At 33.9% G+C, this 19,611-nt stretch overlaps 1 protein-coding gene across 1 annotated transcript in view; it reads left to right on the forward strand.

Moving 5' to 3' along the window:
- The window catches only part of LOC150080645 (protein FAN-like), a 411,353-nt gene that overhangs the window by 215,407 nt on the left and 176,335 nt on the right, over positions 1-19,611 (forward strand). Inside the window, exons 18-19 of the mRNA XM_090380769.1 lie at positions 369-438; positions 10,309-10,440. Of these exons, the coding sequence (XP_090236895.1) occupies positions 369-438; positions 10,309-10,440 (202 nt within the window). The remainder of the gene's footprint in view (positions 1-368; positions 439-10,308; positions 10,441-19,611) is intronic.

Consider the following 19,611-nt stretch of genomic DNA (forward strand, 5'->3'; position numbering starts at 1 on the left):
CTCACAAAGCTCCAAATAATATCATTAAAAATAAAAAATACTCTTAATTAAGTTAAGAATATAACAAATTCTACAGTCAGATAACCTGCCTGTTTCTATTCATTGTACACTTTGCAAAATTAATCACAAGTTAGAATGTATAAAACATATATTTCATACAAAAATATCTTGCAGTAAAGGAAACTAACCCCCCTTCCCTTTCCCATACTCTCTTAACCTTGCTGTTCAATCAGACAGTGAGTTATCAGTGTATTGTTATTCTTCAACCAATGAAAATTAAATATTCTAAAGTAAATTATATTGATATTTCTCTTTCACATTTATCTGCATCTTTTTTGATTGAAAACTTAAATACTTTTGTTTTGCAGGATCTTGACTTTGGGGTTAGACAAGATGGAACTAAGGTTGGAGATGTAGAATTACCTCCATGGGCAAAAGGTAATAAGATTTACATGCTCAGGGTAATTATTAAGCTCCTTGAGTTTTGGGTTACTTTTCTTTATGACCATATCCACCATGACAATATAGTGAGTTTACCACACACCTTTCTTTTGTTCAGAAAAATTTAGATTTTATCCTGCTGCAGACTGGAAATTCCAAAAGGACTCTTTATTCAGGCTGTAGTTAGTCTCTTTCCTTGAGTTATTCTGCGATTTTAAGTCTACGCAACATGCAAAACAATCTATGTGTGTACACTTGTACAAACATATTACACAATATGCCATATGAACTAGCATCCTCTGACCAAAGTAATCAACCTGTTGTGGAATCCCCAAAAAGCAGCAGATTTGCAACTAACTACTTTACTGAATGTAGAAATTCTGCTGTCATACAAGTCATATTGGTTGCCTGGCAATATTTGCTTTATTTTTTTGCTAGTAGAGCTATTGATTATGTCTTGGGTGGATGCTTATATATCTATTTGATATGGGTATATTCAACATTCACAGTGATTGGCATCCTGTGACTTGTGGATTAATGCATAATCTGCCATTATATTTTGACTGACCCACTAATTAAATGCCACAAAAAAATATTAACTTAAAATTAGTAAATCCCAAAAAAAAAATTCAGGATACAGGAAAATATGAAAATAGTGAAAAGAACGAAAACCCCTGAATTAAATTAAATCGTTGTACATTTTCATTTCAGAATTAAAATGAGTTTGATTATTAGGGATTTTGAAAAGTTTATGGCCTATTATAAAAAAGAATGAAACAATCTAAAAATGAGTCATTTTTTTATTCATTGTAATCTACATTTCAAAGCTATAAATATATTTGATGCAATGTTCCTTTATCTTTTCTAGATCCCTTACATAGAACCTGCCATCTTTGTCCTCTAACCATTATCATTAATGCTAAAATGTTGCCTTTTGAAATGCCGTGTTTTTTTTTTTTTTTTTTTTTTTTTTTCGGTACAGGAAATAAATAATAATCTAAATGGGACTCAGTTTTCAGATCTTCCATAAAGCTCAGTGTACACTTACAGCAAGTAACGTAAGAACACTTTGCAACTATCAGACACTGTGGTAGAACTTGCAACTTTATTAGCTTAATCTTGGACATGTACTCCAATCTCATCTATCAGCAATTTGTTCAAACTTTAATGGTTGTATGATGGCCCTTCCATAAATTACATGATCAGTCTGTGTAATATAAATGCTTGTAATTTAATATTATGTTTATTCCTTTTTAAAATGATTAAATATATATCGTATTCCAGAAACTTTTAAAATATTGCTTGTATATATACACAATTTGTTTTAGTGTTAGTAATGGCAAATGATACAAGAAAGCAAGCCTATACAGCATCAACCAAAAAAAATTAATGGAGAAAAAAGTACTTCTCACAACACTTGTCTATCTCCTCTAATAATTTGTCTAGCTCTTTCTTAAACTTATTCAAATTACACACATCTACAACACAAGAGGGAAGTTTGTTCCAACAATCAATTTCCCTCTATGAAAGCAAATTTCTGCACACCTGTTCTGCAGCATCTTTCTGTAATTTAAATTTATGCCCTCTTATGTGTGTTGTCAAATTGTTGATAGCAAGAGTAGAGATGCTATCAACATTTAGCTTATTTCCAGATACTGCACTTTGCAGAACTGAAGTCTTTCTTTGAATAAGTACCCTTTTTTCACTAACCACACTAATTGCTTTTGTTCACTAATTACTAACCACGTTTCTTCCCTCTGCACCCCTTCTAATAGAACCATATCCTTCCTGCAATGAAGTTTCCAGACGTGTATGCAGTACTCAAGATGTGGCCTAACCATTACCTTATACAATGGAATAATCATTTTATCACTGCTGACACGACAAAATCCCATAAGCTGTCCTAGCAACCCATCTGCACTGCCCAGGGAACTTCAAGTCTGAGTGCAATTACTCCATTTTTTTTTTTTTTTTTTTTTTTTTTCATTCTTTACTACCTTCCAAATATATACCAACTTCACAGTTGGTATATATTGTGGGATTACTGTTATTCGTGTGCAGTATCTTGTATTTGTCAATGTTAAACTTCAGTTGCCACTTCTCAGGCCATCTGCCTAATTTTTCTAGATCTTTTTTGCAACAGCATACCTTCCTTACTGTCATTAACCACCCTGCCAACCTTTGTATCATCTACAAGCTTAGACATTAATCCTGATATACCTTCATCAGTATCATTAATAAATAGAGAAAACAATAATGGGTCCAGCAACTGAACCCTGTGGAACTCCACTAATAACATTAGTCTAGGAAGAGCAGTGCCCATTGATAATCACCATTGATTCTGGGAACAGTATCAAAAGTTTTTTCGAAATCAAAGTATATGATGTCAAAATTATTTTTTGCATCCAGTTATTTTGTTACCACATTATGGTATCTTATATTGGTCAGACAAGATCATCCCTTCCCTTCACAAACCCATGTTGTGTCTGAAGTATAACTGCACTCCTGTCTAGATTATTCTACATTACTTCTTTAAACAGTGACTCCATAATTTTTTTTCCCTGAACAGAAGCCATGCTTTAGAAAACAGGACTTGTGCGTCTGGTTGCATTATATCATCAAAGTTTCTTGTGACAACCGACTAACTGGTTAAAATAAATTTATTAAAATTAATAAATCATTTATTAATTTTAATAAATTAATTATTAAAATTAATGATATATCATTTTTATTTTAATAAATTTATTTTAACCAGTGGTCGTCGCAAGAAACTTTGATGATAGAAGCCATGCTAACAGGTCTATAATTACTCCTGCATGTCACTCTTTTATCTTTGTGAATTTGGGAATACATTTGCACATCTCAGTCATAAGGATCTCCTCTGAATCCAAGAATGCTCTCATAATTTGGCTCAAGGCTTGTCTAACTCTTTCACTGTTTCCCTTAATAAATGAATAGATCCTATCAATCCCTAGTTTAGCTTCAACAATTTCTCTTCCATTTCTTCCCAGTTATCACAAAATCATTTAGTTCCATGTCAGAATATGATATACTTCTGATATTCCCATCCCTAAAGAATTCCTCTGTGAATGTAGATGAAAAATATCTTAAAACAATGAAAAAACTTCTTATAAATGTGTCTAATTCTAAACAGATGGAGCTGCGGCTGCTTAAATTAAATTTTAAAAACTGGCTTTGAGGTCTTCAATGATAAAAAATAGTAAGAATAAGCAAACATGCATCTACTGTGAGTAAACATATTACTAGGTATGTATCTACTTATTCTTATTGATTATTTTGCTACTTTTTATCATTGAAAACTGTGGTCATTTTTTAAAAATTCAAACATCCTTACTCTGTAACCATTCAGAATTCGACACATGTTTAAATAAACTTTTTTTTCCATTGTTTTAAGGTCCTGGATTCATCATGAAATCACAACTCACATGTTATGAAACTTCTTGGTTACACCACATCTTGAATATTGTTTACCAGTTTGTAGCCTCCATTTCAGGAAAATGTAAATCTGCTTTTCAAGAGATATAATGAAAGTCAACGAGGTTAATAATTCATATAATAAGTATTCTTTTAAAAAGACCAGTTGGTGGGTTGCAAAGTCTTGAGAAAAGATGGCTATGCTTGAGCAAATTGAATGATGGAGATATTTTTTTAACTGGAGGACATGTACAGGTAACCCCTGTATAACACGGTAATTAGGTTCCCATAAAATCTGGCGCCTCCATAGCCAGGTGGGAAGGAGCAGCAGTGCGTAGCACAGGCTTCTTGATTAGACCGGGGTTCGAGCCCCTCACCACCAAATACGGAGGATGCGGAAAGGTCAGGGAATGACCACCGCATATCCCGGAGCAATATGGCCTTAGTTGCTAATGCTCCTAAAAACCAAATAACAAACAAACCCATAAAATCTCATGTACCGCGAAACCATGTTATACAGGACTACGAACCAGTGCAAAAAGGGGATTATGTTCCAAAAGCTAACAAAAATACATCATTTTATAACTATCGGAAACTTAATTTAACTGAAATTAACTGGCTCTGGCCATACATTTTTCCAACACGGTTTTAATGTTGACGGTTTTATTTCTTTGAGCAGTAAGGTTATGATTCCAATACAGTCCACATAACTGAAAAATGTCTTACTTATATCTTAGAATACCTTTAGAGCTGTTATATATCAGAAACCATGAATGCATATGTATAGTAAAAAAAAATATATCACGAGGATGATACCAAAGTGAATCAGAAAAGAACTGGTTAGTTTAACTAACAGAGCAAAAAAATTATAGAGCAATAAAAGATCTGACAGTTTATTATAAGTTGATCTATTGTAGTAACACAGAAGAGAGCAGAATGGTGAAAAGGCTTAGTATGTGAGTTCACTGGTTAAAGGAGCAAATAAAGGACAAGGAGTTCTGTGCATTTAGAATGCAAGTACAAAGTAGACCTGGGGAAATCAAATTGCCCCCTTGTGTAATGAATACAGCAAAATTATTGATAACCCAGCTGATATAGCTCATGAGTTGAATGAGGGTTTTGCTTTAATCTTTACAGATGAAAGCTCCTTGTGCTAGTGAGTCTGAACCTGTAAATATAAACAATATTAAAATAGGAAAGAATTGTTCACCAGAAAAACCTTTGTGCCCAAAGGCATGTAAATGGCTCTGAGGTGAATTGCATATATCCAGTTATTTTAAAGGAAGCTGTATGAGAATGCATTAAAAGATTAAAATTAATCATGAGAGCTCCATGATTAACACCCTGGATTTGAGAAGTACCAATGTATAAAGGTTGTTCCAAGAATGAAGTGGATAACTACAGACTAGTCAGTCTAACTTCAGTAATAGGGAAAACATAGAAGCAGTGATGAAGGATGCAGTACAGGATCACCTAGATGGATTATCTGTGTAGAAATGGATTTCTCGTGAGAACACAAAAGGGAAACTTTTAACTATCTGGATTAACTGTTATGGCAGTTTCACTCATAAGTTAGATGCATGAATTAATTTTGACATTATTTATTTGTACGTCAGCAAAGCATTTAACTTGATCCAGTGTGAAAGATTGTTTTATAAGCTGTAGTATATAGGGATCATATAGTCCTACCACCATGAAGATTAATTCAAAGGTCACCACCATACATGGTCTCTTTAAAAAATGAAGAAGAGATTAGTGAACTAGGGAAAAAGAGGTTTAATACAGATATAGTCATTCCTCGTATAACACGTGTTTACACTACACGAATTCGATCATACACGATTTATAAATAGGGGAACGATATCTTATATAACACAAACCAAATTCGCTTATGCACGATTCGCCTTTGTGTTTACAAGAAATGGCAGTCGAACACAGAATCACCCCAACCGAACGCAACGTGATAGGAATGAAGAGGAGATTCTGAAAATGTATTAAAGTTTTTTTTTTTTTTTTATCAGTGAAGGGGAAACACGTTTCACCATAATAACATAAAATCCAACACAATTTCAGCTATCGGTATAATCGCAAATGCAATTAGATCGAGTTTACTACCAGTTTATAACAGATTCCACTAGCAGAAATGCACCTGGAAATTGTTTTTATTGTTTTATGGTAGTAACCCCCTAGAAATGTGCTTTAGTAAAATGTGAGGTGTTAATAGTGTATCTCTGCCTTTACGGTGTTGTTTATTCAGTTGCTACACCCGCGCAGCTTTGTTTATGTGTATCAAGCATGCCTCCTTGTTTTGTAATTGTGCTTTATTCCCTAAAAATGAGCAAAATACTTAAAAGGTGTGAAAAGGAAGCATCCTGGTGAAGACACTGCAGATTCAGAGAGAAAAAGAAAAGCAATATCGATAAACAGAGGCGGACTGGGTCAAAAATTCTTACCCGGGAAAATTTATAGTGGCCTCATACTATGGTTTATGGCCAAAATCTGAAAAAATATGAAATTGTGAAACGCTTTGAGCAAAATTAAAGACCATGTGATATTGCAGGTGCTACAGACCTAAATGAGGCAACGCCAAGAATTACAAAGAATGCAGAGAAAATAAAAACTTTCGTAGCAGGAACAACTCAAAGTGTAATTAAAATCCATTAGATTAAGACACAAAGAATTGGAAGAGATGGAACGGCTGTCATCTGTTTGGATAGAAAACCAAACAAAAAACAAGTTTGCTTACGATAGAAGCAAAATCATTAGCAATATTTTATTACGTAATAGTCGTAATAAAATACTTACATATTTTATTACGATTTTATGTATTGTTTGGTAATATTTTGGTTACAAGTGTGTGTTCGAAATTTGGTGGTCGGCACCTAACCCTATTTTTCCCATAGGGCCTGTTGTTTATATTGCAAGATTTTGCATTGCATGAGGGTTTCTAGGAACACAACTATCGTGCTATACGAGGACTGACTGTATTATGTTTATGTTATAGACCAAGCTCTAAATGAGATCAGAATCAATTCAATACATTATTTTATTATACAGTGTAACTTTTGTTTAAAATTAAAATGAATCTAAAAATCAAAGTGCCTGATCACCCCATTACTCCTTTACATCTAAACTAGGCTGCACATCTGGTGGTGACCATGTTCATTGTTGTGGCGGTATAAAAATAGGCAAGTTCCATAGAGGATAAAAAGATTGTTACTCAACAAGAGACCAAGGATTAAGATTCATGGTTACTCCTCAGAATTGGGTAGGGCTAGAAGTGGGGCACCTCAGGGATCCGCTTGATCACTCCTGTTCCTGATTATCTTAAATAATTTTAACAAAAGGATATACTCCTCATGATGTCAAAATTTTCAGATAATGTGAAGATTGGGAAAGTAGTTACTAATTCTTCAGAATAGTTTAGACAGGCTTCAGGGATGTTTGGATAAGTGGCAACTGCATTCTAATGCTGCAGAAGGTAAAGTTTATGGTTAAGAAATAAACTTGTAAGGGTTGAAAAAAAGGGTACTGGAAGATGTCAGGATTACAATATAAGGAGATATGAAGTTTTTCTTGACAGTGCAACCAAGACACCCAGGGTCCTGAGCCAGCTCAGGACCCTGGGTGTCTTGGACAGATTCAGAAATTTTTGGCTGGTGCAGCATAAGCCTCAGGCTTCTTTCCAGTGTTAGGGAGGTCCCATCATGTCCTGTCTGATTTATTGAACAATTGTTTATATATATAAATAAATGATATAAATAAATAATGTGTGGTTTGTAAAATAAATAGTGTCTGAGAAAATGGAAATGAACACATGGTGCCTGAACTAAGAGAAGTTTAAGGGATAGTCAAAAGTGTAAGTGAAGTAGTGGTTAAACAGGTGAAAGGATTTGAAAAACCTAATACAAAAATGAACTGAGACTGAGGAAGAAAACAAAAAAAAATTGTACAAAAATAACAAATAAATAAATAACACTGTATTCAGATATGGGAGGGCAATTTTAGCAAGAGGTCGAATCAGGGGATGGCAAATATGCAAAATCTGAATATAATAAATGACAATATAATACATAGCCAGGAAATTCATCAGGGGACTATTCCTGACTAAGCACTGCATTTCCAAACTTGTCTGTAGTATTAGAAGAAGGGGAGGGCAAATATGTGACCTTTATCGGAATACTAATAGACAAGATAGTCCCTACACAGTGTAAAAATTAAGTAAATTAAAATAAATACAAATTTACAAATTTGTAAGGTGAAATATAATACAAACGTATGTTAAGTGCAGAAGGGGTGAAAGGTAATTAAATTAACTTGGTTGAAAATTAAAATTCAAATAAAAAGAAGAGAAATTTGATCGAAAAAGTGTGGACAAGCAAATGGTATAGAGAATGGTAAAATTCATGGAGTGGGAAAGGGGAGAAAAAGATGGTCAAAAGAAGGTGAAAAAAGCGATAAGATTGAGGATAGACGGAGTGTTCGTATCACCCTCGTATTACACTAATAGTTTTACGAATGGGAAAAAAAAAATAGAAAAAGACAGTATAAAAAGTGTAGAAAAATTCATTAAAAATACTGAACTTACTGGGTGTGTAAGGCCTATCCTTAAAGAAAGGGTTCTGGTATAAGCAAGCGTTAGTAAAAATGGGTGTTAATACCATAGGCTTGTAGAGAAGAAGGGAAATCGAAACCAAAACTAAAAGTGGGAGTTACCTGGAGTTGTTAAGTCGAGCGGAGGAGAGATGTACACAGCCAAGATGCAAAAGGGGGAAACAGTGACAAGTCACTGAGTTATATAGATTTAGAGAAACAAATAGGGATGACCTCTATCGTTGAAAAAAAAAAAAAGTGGGAAACACGGCCAAAAAACACGAAATGCCAGACAAAAGGCCACAGGCATACTAATATGTGAAGGAATATGTGAAACAGAAAGTAGAACAAGAATAATTCCGATCTACAGGAGATAAAATTCTGGTAAAATTTAGATGATCAGAGAACAGGGTTTATAGATCACGGCTCCAAACTTCCAAGATGACAAACCACTGTAGAAAGAGAAATGCTCAGTTTGGCACATCTGAGGTTGATTGAAAGTTTAGTGAATCCATTGAAGAGCATGACAAAAAATCCGGCAGGCAAAAAACTTTGATGGAAACAAAATTAAAAACCTTGAAGAGAAGAAGAATTTTTGTATCCATTGATAAAATTTATTCCACCAAATAAAAGGCCTGGTTAAGTGATGCAAGGCTACCATACAGACAGTAGATCTGAGACCAGTGTCAGTGAAGCAAAGTGCCAAACCTATTTTACAAACCACATATTATATTTATTATATTTTACAAACCACACATTATTTATATCCTTTTTCTTCCTTTACTGCTGCAATGCACATTTTGGAGCATTAGACATACGGTAACTTTTGTTATTTTCCCTTTTCTGCTTATTTTGCTTCTTAACAGTTTTATATAACTACTGTGTGTGTGTGTGTGTGTGTGTGTGTGTGTGTGTGTGTGTGTGTGTGTGTGTGTGTGTGTGTGTGTGTGTGTGTGTGTGTGTAGAGAGAGAGAGAGAGAGAGAGAGATTATAATTTCACCCTAGACCACACATGAAGTAATAAGTATGAAAGCCACACCTAAAAAAAGACATTGAACTTCTTGAAAAGATCCAAAGATTAGCAATGCATCTGATGAGATTGGAAGAAGGGGCATTAAAATTAACGAAAGTGAAATTTTGAAGGTATTAAAGATGACACAGCCAGGAGAATTATAGGCTGTGTCGTAGGAAGTTTTTCTTTAGCCAGTAAATTGTTAATTGGGGGAATAAGTTTCCTTTACAGGTAGTTGATGCTGGCAGCTTGGGAAAATTCATATGCCTTTTGATTCAGCCCTGTTGGAAGAGGGGGAAACAGATTTTTTTTTTTTTTTTTTTTTTTTTTTTTTTTTAAGTTGGTACAGCAAAAACACTGTATGGTCAGTGTTAATACTAAATAATGTAGCATCCTTGTGGTTGGTATTTTTTTTTTAAGTTAGTTCAGCAAAAGCACTGCATGGCCAATATTAATATTAAAGTGCAGCTTTCTTGTGGTTAGTATTTTGTATTAATAAAGGCTTCCTATTTGTGTTTATTAATATTAACCACAGTCTTCTGCCATATCAAATGTGTGAGCAGTAGAGAACTGTTCATTTGTGTGTACTTTGATAAGTAGTAATTCTGTATGACAGTAAAATTTTGTGATCATTCTTATTTGGCAGTTCTTGTATTTGTATAGTTTTTATGGATGCATTTAGAATTTTTATTTCAGTTATAAACTTTATAATATAAGAATTTATTCTTATATTATAAAGTTTAAGAATTAATTTTATAAAGTTTAAGTTTAATTTAAGAATTTATTCTTATATTACTGTGTGTAGATTTTTTTTTTTACCCCTTCAGATTCTCAGGATTTCATCCTTAAACTGAGAGATGCATTAGAATCGGAATTTGTATCCAGGCATTTACATTGCTGGATTGACCTCATCTTTGGATATAAACAGAGAGGTGAAAAAGCAGTAGACGCTGATAACGGTAAACTTTTAAAGAATTTGCTTTATATGTATATATACTATATAGCCAAAAAATAGTAGCCAGATAATCCTGAGATTTGAAAAAAATGAACCCTACTTACCATCCATCCATTTGTCAGAAATAATTTTAAAAGAAACAGTGTTTGAGCTAGAAGTAAGTAGTTATTTATACCCATTTGTATAATAATTTGCAATTCATTGCCAGGAAGTTGCTTGCATCTACCAAATGTTTCAGTATCTCCTGTCCATCCCCTCTAATAGTTTGTCTTGTTCTTCCTTGAATTTATTCAAACTACCTACCTCTACAACAACAACAACAAATGGAAGTTTTTTCCAACAATCAATTACCTGCTGGCTGAAGACAAACTTCTACACATCTATCATGCAAAACCATCCTTTCTCAATTTGAATTAATGCACCTTGCGTGTAATCTGACCAAGAGGAAGAATGAAATCAGCATTGAGCTTCCATTCCAAGACTTAAACTCCTCAATCAGATCACCACAGTGCCTAGTCTCCAGAAACTGCCATTTGCAGAACTGAAGCCTTTCTTGGTAAGATCACCCTTTTCTTTCCCTTACCAATCTCATTGCCCTTCTCTGCACCCAGTACACATCCTGTGTAAAATGAGGCTTCCAGACCTGTATGCAGTACTCAAGATGTGGCCTAACCATTTATTTATTGTTAATTATTACTTTTTTTAAGGATGTCAGGGTTCCATGAAGATTTAGAAAAAAAGGTTCTGCAGAAAAATTAGCTTTCCAAAGAGGTTCTATAGTATTTCTGTCATTGCAGAAAAACTCTGATACCACAAACTGGTTCATTACTATGGAATTCTAAGGCAACTCTCCATCTGAAGGCAGTGAGATCAGTGCCTCACCCCAGCTACTGTATTTCATAGATCTCCTTATGTCTAGCCTGAAGAGGTGCCTCCGTAGCCAGGTGGGCAGGAGCAGCAATGCGTAGCACACGCTTCTTGATTAGACCGGGGTTCGAGCCTGTGCCCACCAAATACGGAAGAGGCGGAAGATCAGGGAATGACCACCATATCCCCGGAGCAATATGGCCTTAGTTGCTAATGCTCCTAAAAACCAAATAACAAACAAACAAACCTAACCTGAAGACAGTTGGTTTTATTCTGTTTTTTTGATGTGTGACTAGCTGATATGGTTCATTTTACCCAAATCCCAGGAGATTCCTGAATATGTGTGTGTGTGTGTGTGTGTGTGTGTGTGTGTGTGTGTGTGTGTGTGTGTGTGTGTGTGTGTGTGTGTGTGTGTGTGTGTGTGTGTGTGAGAGAGAGAGAGAGAGTAATACTATTAGCTACTTCTGCTTTCAAAATTGTGTACATACATACAGTTTGTCTGCTTATTTCTTATATATATAGATTTTAAAAAAAAATGTATATATATATAAAACATTAAAATAAAAGCTATACATACTCTCCGTTCACTATATGAAATGTGGTAAGCGCTGGTTATTGTGATCCCATTTGCAAATTGAATTTTAATTCTATTAAACAGCGATTCTTATAAGTGATAACAGGAGGAATATTATTATCCACAGGCTATAAAAGTAAAGATGTAAAGCACAAATTTACGCTTTATTACCTTGCCAATTAACAAAATTAAGTGATACGTGAAAATCGGAAAAATATTTTCCACGGGTTAGCAAAATAAAAATAAATTTATGCTTACATACATAGCTTAATTGCTATCGTAATATGTACATGCTAATTGATATTTCTGTTCAGTTTTGTTTTGTTTTTTTTTGTTATAAAATTTAAAACAAGAAAAGGTAAGCAATCAATAACGAAGAACACGGCATTCACAAAAAAGTGAAATACAGAGTAACAAGTTTACAAAAATTAAAAAATAAGAATGAAGAGAAGATTCTGAAAATTTATTTATGATTTTTATATGATTGAAGATTCTATTGAAGGGGAAAACACATTTCACCATAATAACGACATAAAAACCCACAGAAATCCAGCTATTGGTACTATTGCAAATGTAATGAGATTGAGTTTACTACCTTTTTATAATAAATTGCACACTAACAGAAAAGACCAAACTACGTTGTTTTTATTGTTTAATGGTCGGGACCTCCAGAAATATCACACAAGCATTCAAAATTGATTCTTATAACTGAACATATGATAACAATGAAAGTGTAGTTCATTGATTTGAATTGGTTTTCTGAAATTTGATTCTATGAAGCAGCTGATTCTACTAACCAGTGACCATGTTAAGAAGCATCTACTTATTTCACTTTTTACGATGGGCCTGGCTTATGATTATCTCAGACTAGAGCACGTGGTCCTTCCTCTGAGCTAATAGCAGCCTTTGTAAACGTGTTAGCCACATGTTTTGTTTTGCATCCTTTAGTTGAAGTGATTTTTTGTGTTGTGCTTTAATCAATATGTACAATTTCCATTAAAAATCTGGATTTGGCACATTATAGCCTTAGTTGCTAATGCACCAATAAAATCCAAATCAAAACCATTAAAAATCATTTTTTAGAGAGATAAATAAGTTGGTTATATAGCAAAAATTTCAACTTCTGAGGTCTTGGAACAAATTATCAAAAAACAATATGTTATTGGGTTCACATTACGATATTTTCACAATATGACGGTTTGTTTGTTTGTTTGTTTTTTAGGAGCATTAGCAACTAAGGCCATATTGCTCCGGGGATATGCGGTGGTCATTCCCTGACCTTTCCGCATCCTCCGTATTTGGTGGTGACGGGCTCGAACGCCGGTCTAATCAAGAAGCGTGTGCTACGCACTGCTGTTCCTTCCCACCTGGCTACTGAGGCGCCTAATATGACGGTGTCTCTGGAACAGATTAATATTGTAAGGTGGGGGCCCACTGCATTTAATGGTGAATAATTGAGTATAAAGATGAAAAAAAGATGAATGCTAAGGTATGTTATTGAAAACAATATGAAAATAGATGGTTAGATGTCAGTGGTCAGTGTATAGATTTCCAATCCTACGAGAAATAAAAGATAATAAGAAGAAATAAGAAAAGAAGAATAATAAAAGTTTAAAGGTGAAAAACTAAATAAGTTACATACATTTAAAGTGAAAATAAAATGCAGCCTCTAATTATGTAAGAAAATACATTATCAATAAATTTTAAATAAATTATAGATATTAATAATAATGCCATAGGAATGTATGAGGTTAGGGAAGAATGAGAAATAATGTAGAAATCATTATCAGTATAAATCCAGAGGATAGATAATTATTGTAAACCCCTTCAGAAGACTACAGCCATGATAATATATCCATCACAATATATTCAATATATGTCATAAAATTTAATCAATTTTTTATGGCAGTCTTTGCAAAATAATTAAAATACAGAAATTTCTCTGCTAATAAACTTAAGTATTTAGGCATGCCGGAATCATAAAACCCAAAGTACTGTCTTGATTACTGATATTTTGATGACTGCATCTTGCAAGTATTGGTACAACTTTTAATAGAGGGTCAGTAAAATGGACAGAAATTGGTATGGATGATAAACTGTGAAATGGAACAAATTAGTAAAGGAAGATAGCAAAGAATAATATCCCCATCAGTCATGCTTTTGTTATGAAAGGACAAATATTAGCTGTGGAGTATTTTATAATTAGTGTATTATTCAACATCAATACACTAATTTTTATCCTTTTTTAATTGATCAGGGGGAAAATAAATATTAAAAGATCGTTCGTATGTGAATAAATTATACTGTTTATCTTATGGAACCTTGTTTCTAAGCATGATTGTTTTTAGTGAGTTGTTTTTAATTTGGGAAGAATTGAATCTACAGTTTAACCTTTCATGTTTTTTTTTTTTTTTTTTTTATCTGTGCTTTGGTATTCTGATAATAGTTAATATATCATTTATAATTAATTTAATATATAGATAAAAGTTAATCCTGTAAATAAATTTAAGCACGTTTAATTATAGGTGGTTCAGAAAACTGCTAGTTTGTTGGGGGATATGTAGACATTTGCGGCCTCTGATTGTGGCCTCAGTGCAACTGAGGCCACAATCAGAGAAGAAACTAATCTTGTCCTACCTCTCTTGGGACTTTCAGCAGCCTGAAAAGCAAGATGTGATGGGGAATGTGAGGCTTGCCAGGTGTCTTCATATAGAAAGCAATATATGGGCTGTGTTAAGGTTACTAAGGGCAAAAAGAAGTACACATGTACTTGTACACTGATGCTGGGATTATAGTAAATAAATTTGATGAAGTATTGGTTATGTCATCAAATGCAGACATTATATTATAGGTATATCAAAAAAATGGTGCCATCCAGACATAAGGGATGAAGAATTTTAATGTACAGACAGACAGATAGTTGATGTGGGTGGTTAGAGTAATGTAATGTAGGCTATGTGGCTGCGATGAGTATAATGAACAACTATACCAGGGGTGGCCAACTTAATTTGTGCCGCGATCTACCATCTCAAGAATTGCATTGCACATGGTTAAAAAAGTTAATCAACACATATATAAATTTTAAAATTAAATACAATTCAGAATTCTTATTTTAAATTCATACATATTTAAATTTTTAATTTATGTGAAGTTTGTGTCTTCATGTAATCTGCCAAGCTTTCAAAATCGGGGATATACTTGATGAGGCCAACTGTTAAAGAATCTTTTGTATGTAAGTCCGTAAGAGAACAGTGATTCTTCGTCTTTGTTTGTGTCAAATGCAAATACTATTCATATAGATATGTGGAACCAAAACAGGAATTTAAAAAGTTCACTGCATTTTTTTACATTTGGGTACTTTTCTCAGCAAATGTATTTCCAAAAATCTTTTTCTGATGATCTGGCTTTTAGGAAGATATCGTTTCATAACGTAATAATTTCATTTTCAAGTAATATTTTCTCCATGTGAAAATCTCAGTGAATTTTTCTGCAATTTGTTTTGTATCTAAGTCGACATTAAATGGATAAGAATTATATTGAACAATGCCTTCAACTGTCTTAAAATCACTGAATCTGGTTTCAGAATCATCCACAGCTTTTTCAATTTCAGAAACATATTTCTCACTATTAAATTCAAAAACAGGATATTTTTGCATATTTGCAAAATGGTGAATTTTTTTTTTTTTTCTTTTAGATCCTTAGCCATTTCCAAAAATTGATGTTTATATGCAGAAATGCTACTAATCATGTTACCTACATTTTTATTTTTTCCTTGTAATTCCAAATTCAGATCATTTAATTTACTGGTAAAATCTGCCAAAAAAGCCAGATCACACAACCACTCCATATCTCTAGCTGCTGATAATCATCTCAAAAAAATTTGATCAACAAATTTTTTAATTTCAGCAAATTTCGAAATCTCTGTAAAGACTTACTCCGACTCAGCTACCTCACATCTGTGTGTAATATCAGATCTGGTTTATTTTCATTGAGTTACAATTTGAAAAGTCTCCTTTGAAGAGATTGTCCTCTGATGGAATTCACAATTTTGAAAGCTATGTCCATAACACTTTTAGTATTTAATCTTTTGCTGGCTTGTTGGTGGATGATACAGTGGTAACTCAAAATACAGTTAGTCCTCGTATAACACGTGTTTACACTACATGAATTCGATCATACACGATTTGTAAATAGGGGAACGATATCTTATATAAGAGGAACCGAATTCGCTTATGCACGATTCGCCTCTGTGTTTACAAGAAATGGCAGTCGAGCGCGGAATCACCGCGTGAATCACCCCAACTGAACGCAACACGATAGGAATGAAGAGAAGATTCTGAAAATGTATTTATGTGTTTTATATCAGTGAAGGGAAAACACAATTCCAGCTATCGGTATAATCGCAAATGCAATTAGATCGAGTTTACTACCAGTTTATAACAGATTCCACTAGCAGAAACACAACTGGAAATTGTTTTTACTGTTTATGGTAGTAACCCCTAGAAATGTGCTTTAGTAAAATGTGAGGTGTTAATAGTGTATCTCTGCCTTTATGGTGTTGTTTATTCAGTTGCTACACGCGCGCAGCTTTGTTTATGCGTATCAAGTGTGCCTCCTCGTTTTGTAATTGTGCTTTATTCCCTAAAATGAGTAAAATACTTAAAAGGTGTGAAAAGGAAGCATCCTGGTGAAGACTGCAGATTCAGAGAGAAAAAGAAAAGCAATATCGATAAACAGAGGTGGACTGGGTCAAAAATTCTTACCCGGGAAAATTTATAGAGGCCTCATACTGTGGTTTATGGCCAAAAGCACACCGGCCTCTGGCCTATCGGGGTTTTCCCCGTAAGGCTTATGGCCAGTCCACCTCTGTCGATAGAGAAAAAATATGAAATTGAATTGTGAAGCGCTTTGAGCGAAATGAAAGACCATGTGATATTGCACGTGCTACAGACCTAAATGAGGCAATGCTGAGAATTACAAAGAATTCAGAGAAAATAAAAACAACTTTCATAGCAGGAACAACTCAAAGTGTAATTAAAATCCATTAGATTAAGACACAAAGAATTGGAAGAGATGGAACGGCTGTCATCTGTTTGGATAGAAAATCAAACAAAAAACAAGTTTGCTTACGACAGAAGCAAAAACATTAGCAATATTTTATTACGTACACACTTTTGTAACCAAAGGGTTACAAATGTGTGTTCAATCTTGGGTGGTCAGCACCTAACCCTACTTTTCCCATAGGTCCTGTTGTTTATACTGCACAATTTTGCATTGCACAAGGGTTTCTAGGAACACAACTATCGTGCTATACGAGGACTGACTGTATCTGGGATAATTCATCATCCTTTCGGCACAATGCGAGGAATCCGTTAAGATGCCCCGTTATTGCTTTAACTCCATCTGTTATTGATACGAGCTTAAAGAGTGGTAATTTAATTTTGCAATAAAATTTTTGAATGCATTAAACATATCAAGACCTCTAGTTATTTCTTTTAACAAAACTATACCCAGCAGTTCTTCTCTAGTGGCAGAATCATCGAAAACCATATGAATAAAAACGAGCAATTGAGCTGTATCATATTTACTAATTTTTTCAATGTGTCGCATCACAGTATTTTGAAATAATTGCTGATCTTGAAGAGCACTTTTAATTTCATTTCTGTTCTTAAAATTTTCAAAAACAGAATCTGTTATTTCTAAAAATGCATCTTTGATGAATTGACAATCATAAAATAGTTTGCATTTTTTTGCAAGAAGATAACTCACTTTAAATGATGCTACAGTTACTGCTTTAGATTGTAAATTAGGTGTCATGAAGAAATTTTGTGGAAAATCCGATTGGTATTTACCATGGAGTGCTTTTGAAGTGCCTTTCTAAATTTCCTTTTTTGGGTATAGCCATGGAAGCGTTGCAAATCAAACATGTTTCTTTTATCATTACAAAAAAGTATTCTAGTTCCTACTCTTGATGAAAATGATACGTTTTATTCTTTTTCGTAGTATTCATTTTAAATCAAATTAGTGAAAATTCATGCAGTTACATTGTGGAGAGCATAGTGTATGTGTCGAATTTTTATTTAGCTTACTGTCCAGTAAGCTAAATAACAATTCAACACATATACTATGCTCTCCACAATGTAACTGCATGAATTTTCACTAGACAAGCCTGGCGGCTGCACGCCGACAAGAGTAGTCGTGTGGTTTGATGGATTTTAATAAGTGAAGTGTATGCAGTGGAGCGCTTAATAATAATAACAACATTTAGATTTTGACTAATCTATTTATTATTATTACTATTAGCCATATGATACAAGGAAGCCTGAGGCTTCTGTGGCACCAGCCAAAAAATAAAAAAAATTTCTGAATTACCCTGAGAGAGAGAGAGAGAGAGAGAGAGAGAGAGAGAGTCAGAAGTAGAAGGGAATCACCAAGAAAGAGAAAAATGATGATATCCAGCTCAGGACACCCAGTGTCCTGAGCTGGATTCACCAGATGTGAGCCTCTGGGGATCTTTTTTATATATATTTAAAATTTGTTGTGATCAACCCAAATTAAAGCTGCAATCGACTTCTTGGCCACCCCTGAACTATAACAAACAGAGAGTGCCAATAAATCTGAATGTTGTATAATGGGGAATTTGACTGAATGGAACTTGTGGTTGGTCACTCACATAGTAGCAAGAAGAGGAAGCTATACTCTTGATCTGATTATCAGTAGATTCTTTGTATGTTAAGAATCTCCAGCAAAAGGAACCAGTAGGTGGTAATGATCATAATCTATTGATGTAGGATGGATATAAATACTGTAAAGGGAAGGGATTTTACTTTCATAAAGGTGACTACACTGGTCTTAGACAGGTTTTAAATTTGCTTCATGAAATAACTAATAAAATCAACTGTAAATTCTAAAAGTGGAGCATTCAGGGAAGTAATAGTAGAAGCTTCTAGGCTTTTTATACCAATTAAGAGATACTGTTCAAGGTTTAGACCTAAACAGCTATCAAATGAACTGAGTACTAGTGGCACAAAAAAAAAGCATAGGATAATTATAAATTATCAGGGGACACAGAATCCTACAGTAAGTATGCAGTCTAGTATGCAATCAAGTTACTAAGGGGAGTTAGCCAAGGTAAGGCAAATTAAGAGAATTCTTTGGCTAAGACTGCAAAGAAAAATAGCAAAAATTTCTTTCCCTACGTTAATGCTAGAGGGAAAGGGGTGAACCACATTGGACCAGTAGGTATAAATGGCATAATTATTGAGGGTCCAGTTCAGTTTGCTGACAAACTGAAGAAATATTTTGCATGTAAATTTGTGCGTGAGGATGTTTTCTGGTTCTAGTGTTATTTAATATCATGAAAATTCCACTTTGGTGATAATGATTTAACTGCAATTCTGTCCTAGAATTACAGTTAAATCATTATCACCAAATAAATAATTGTAGAAACAGAGGAAGCAAATTGCTTCAGACTCCCCAATTCCATAAACAATTTACTATTCATTTTATGCATATGAATTAGAATAATGTGCCCATATTTCAGGAAAAGCGGATGTAAAAGGGTAATTTTAAATATTCTGTGAACTAAATAATCCTGAAAACACATTGTTAAAGAATTATGCATTCTGGTTGACAGATGCAATTTACTTGAATACTAAATAAGACCTGTGCTGACAGAGGACACACACGCGCAAAACACCGTTAAGCCCGGTCATGCACCTTTATTTGGCTTCA

This window comes from Mastigoproctus giganteus, chromosome 9 (assembly GCF_048544385.1).
Source record: "Mastigoproctus giganteus isolate SK-2022 chromosome 9, ASM4854438v1, whole genome shotgun sequence".
Lineage (NCBI taxonomy): Eukaryota > Metazoa > Arthropoda > Arachnida > Uropygi > Thelyphonidae > Mastigoproctus > Mastigoproctus giganteus.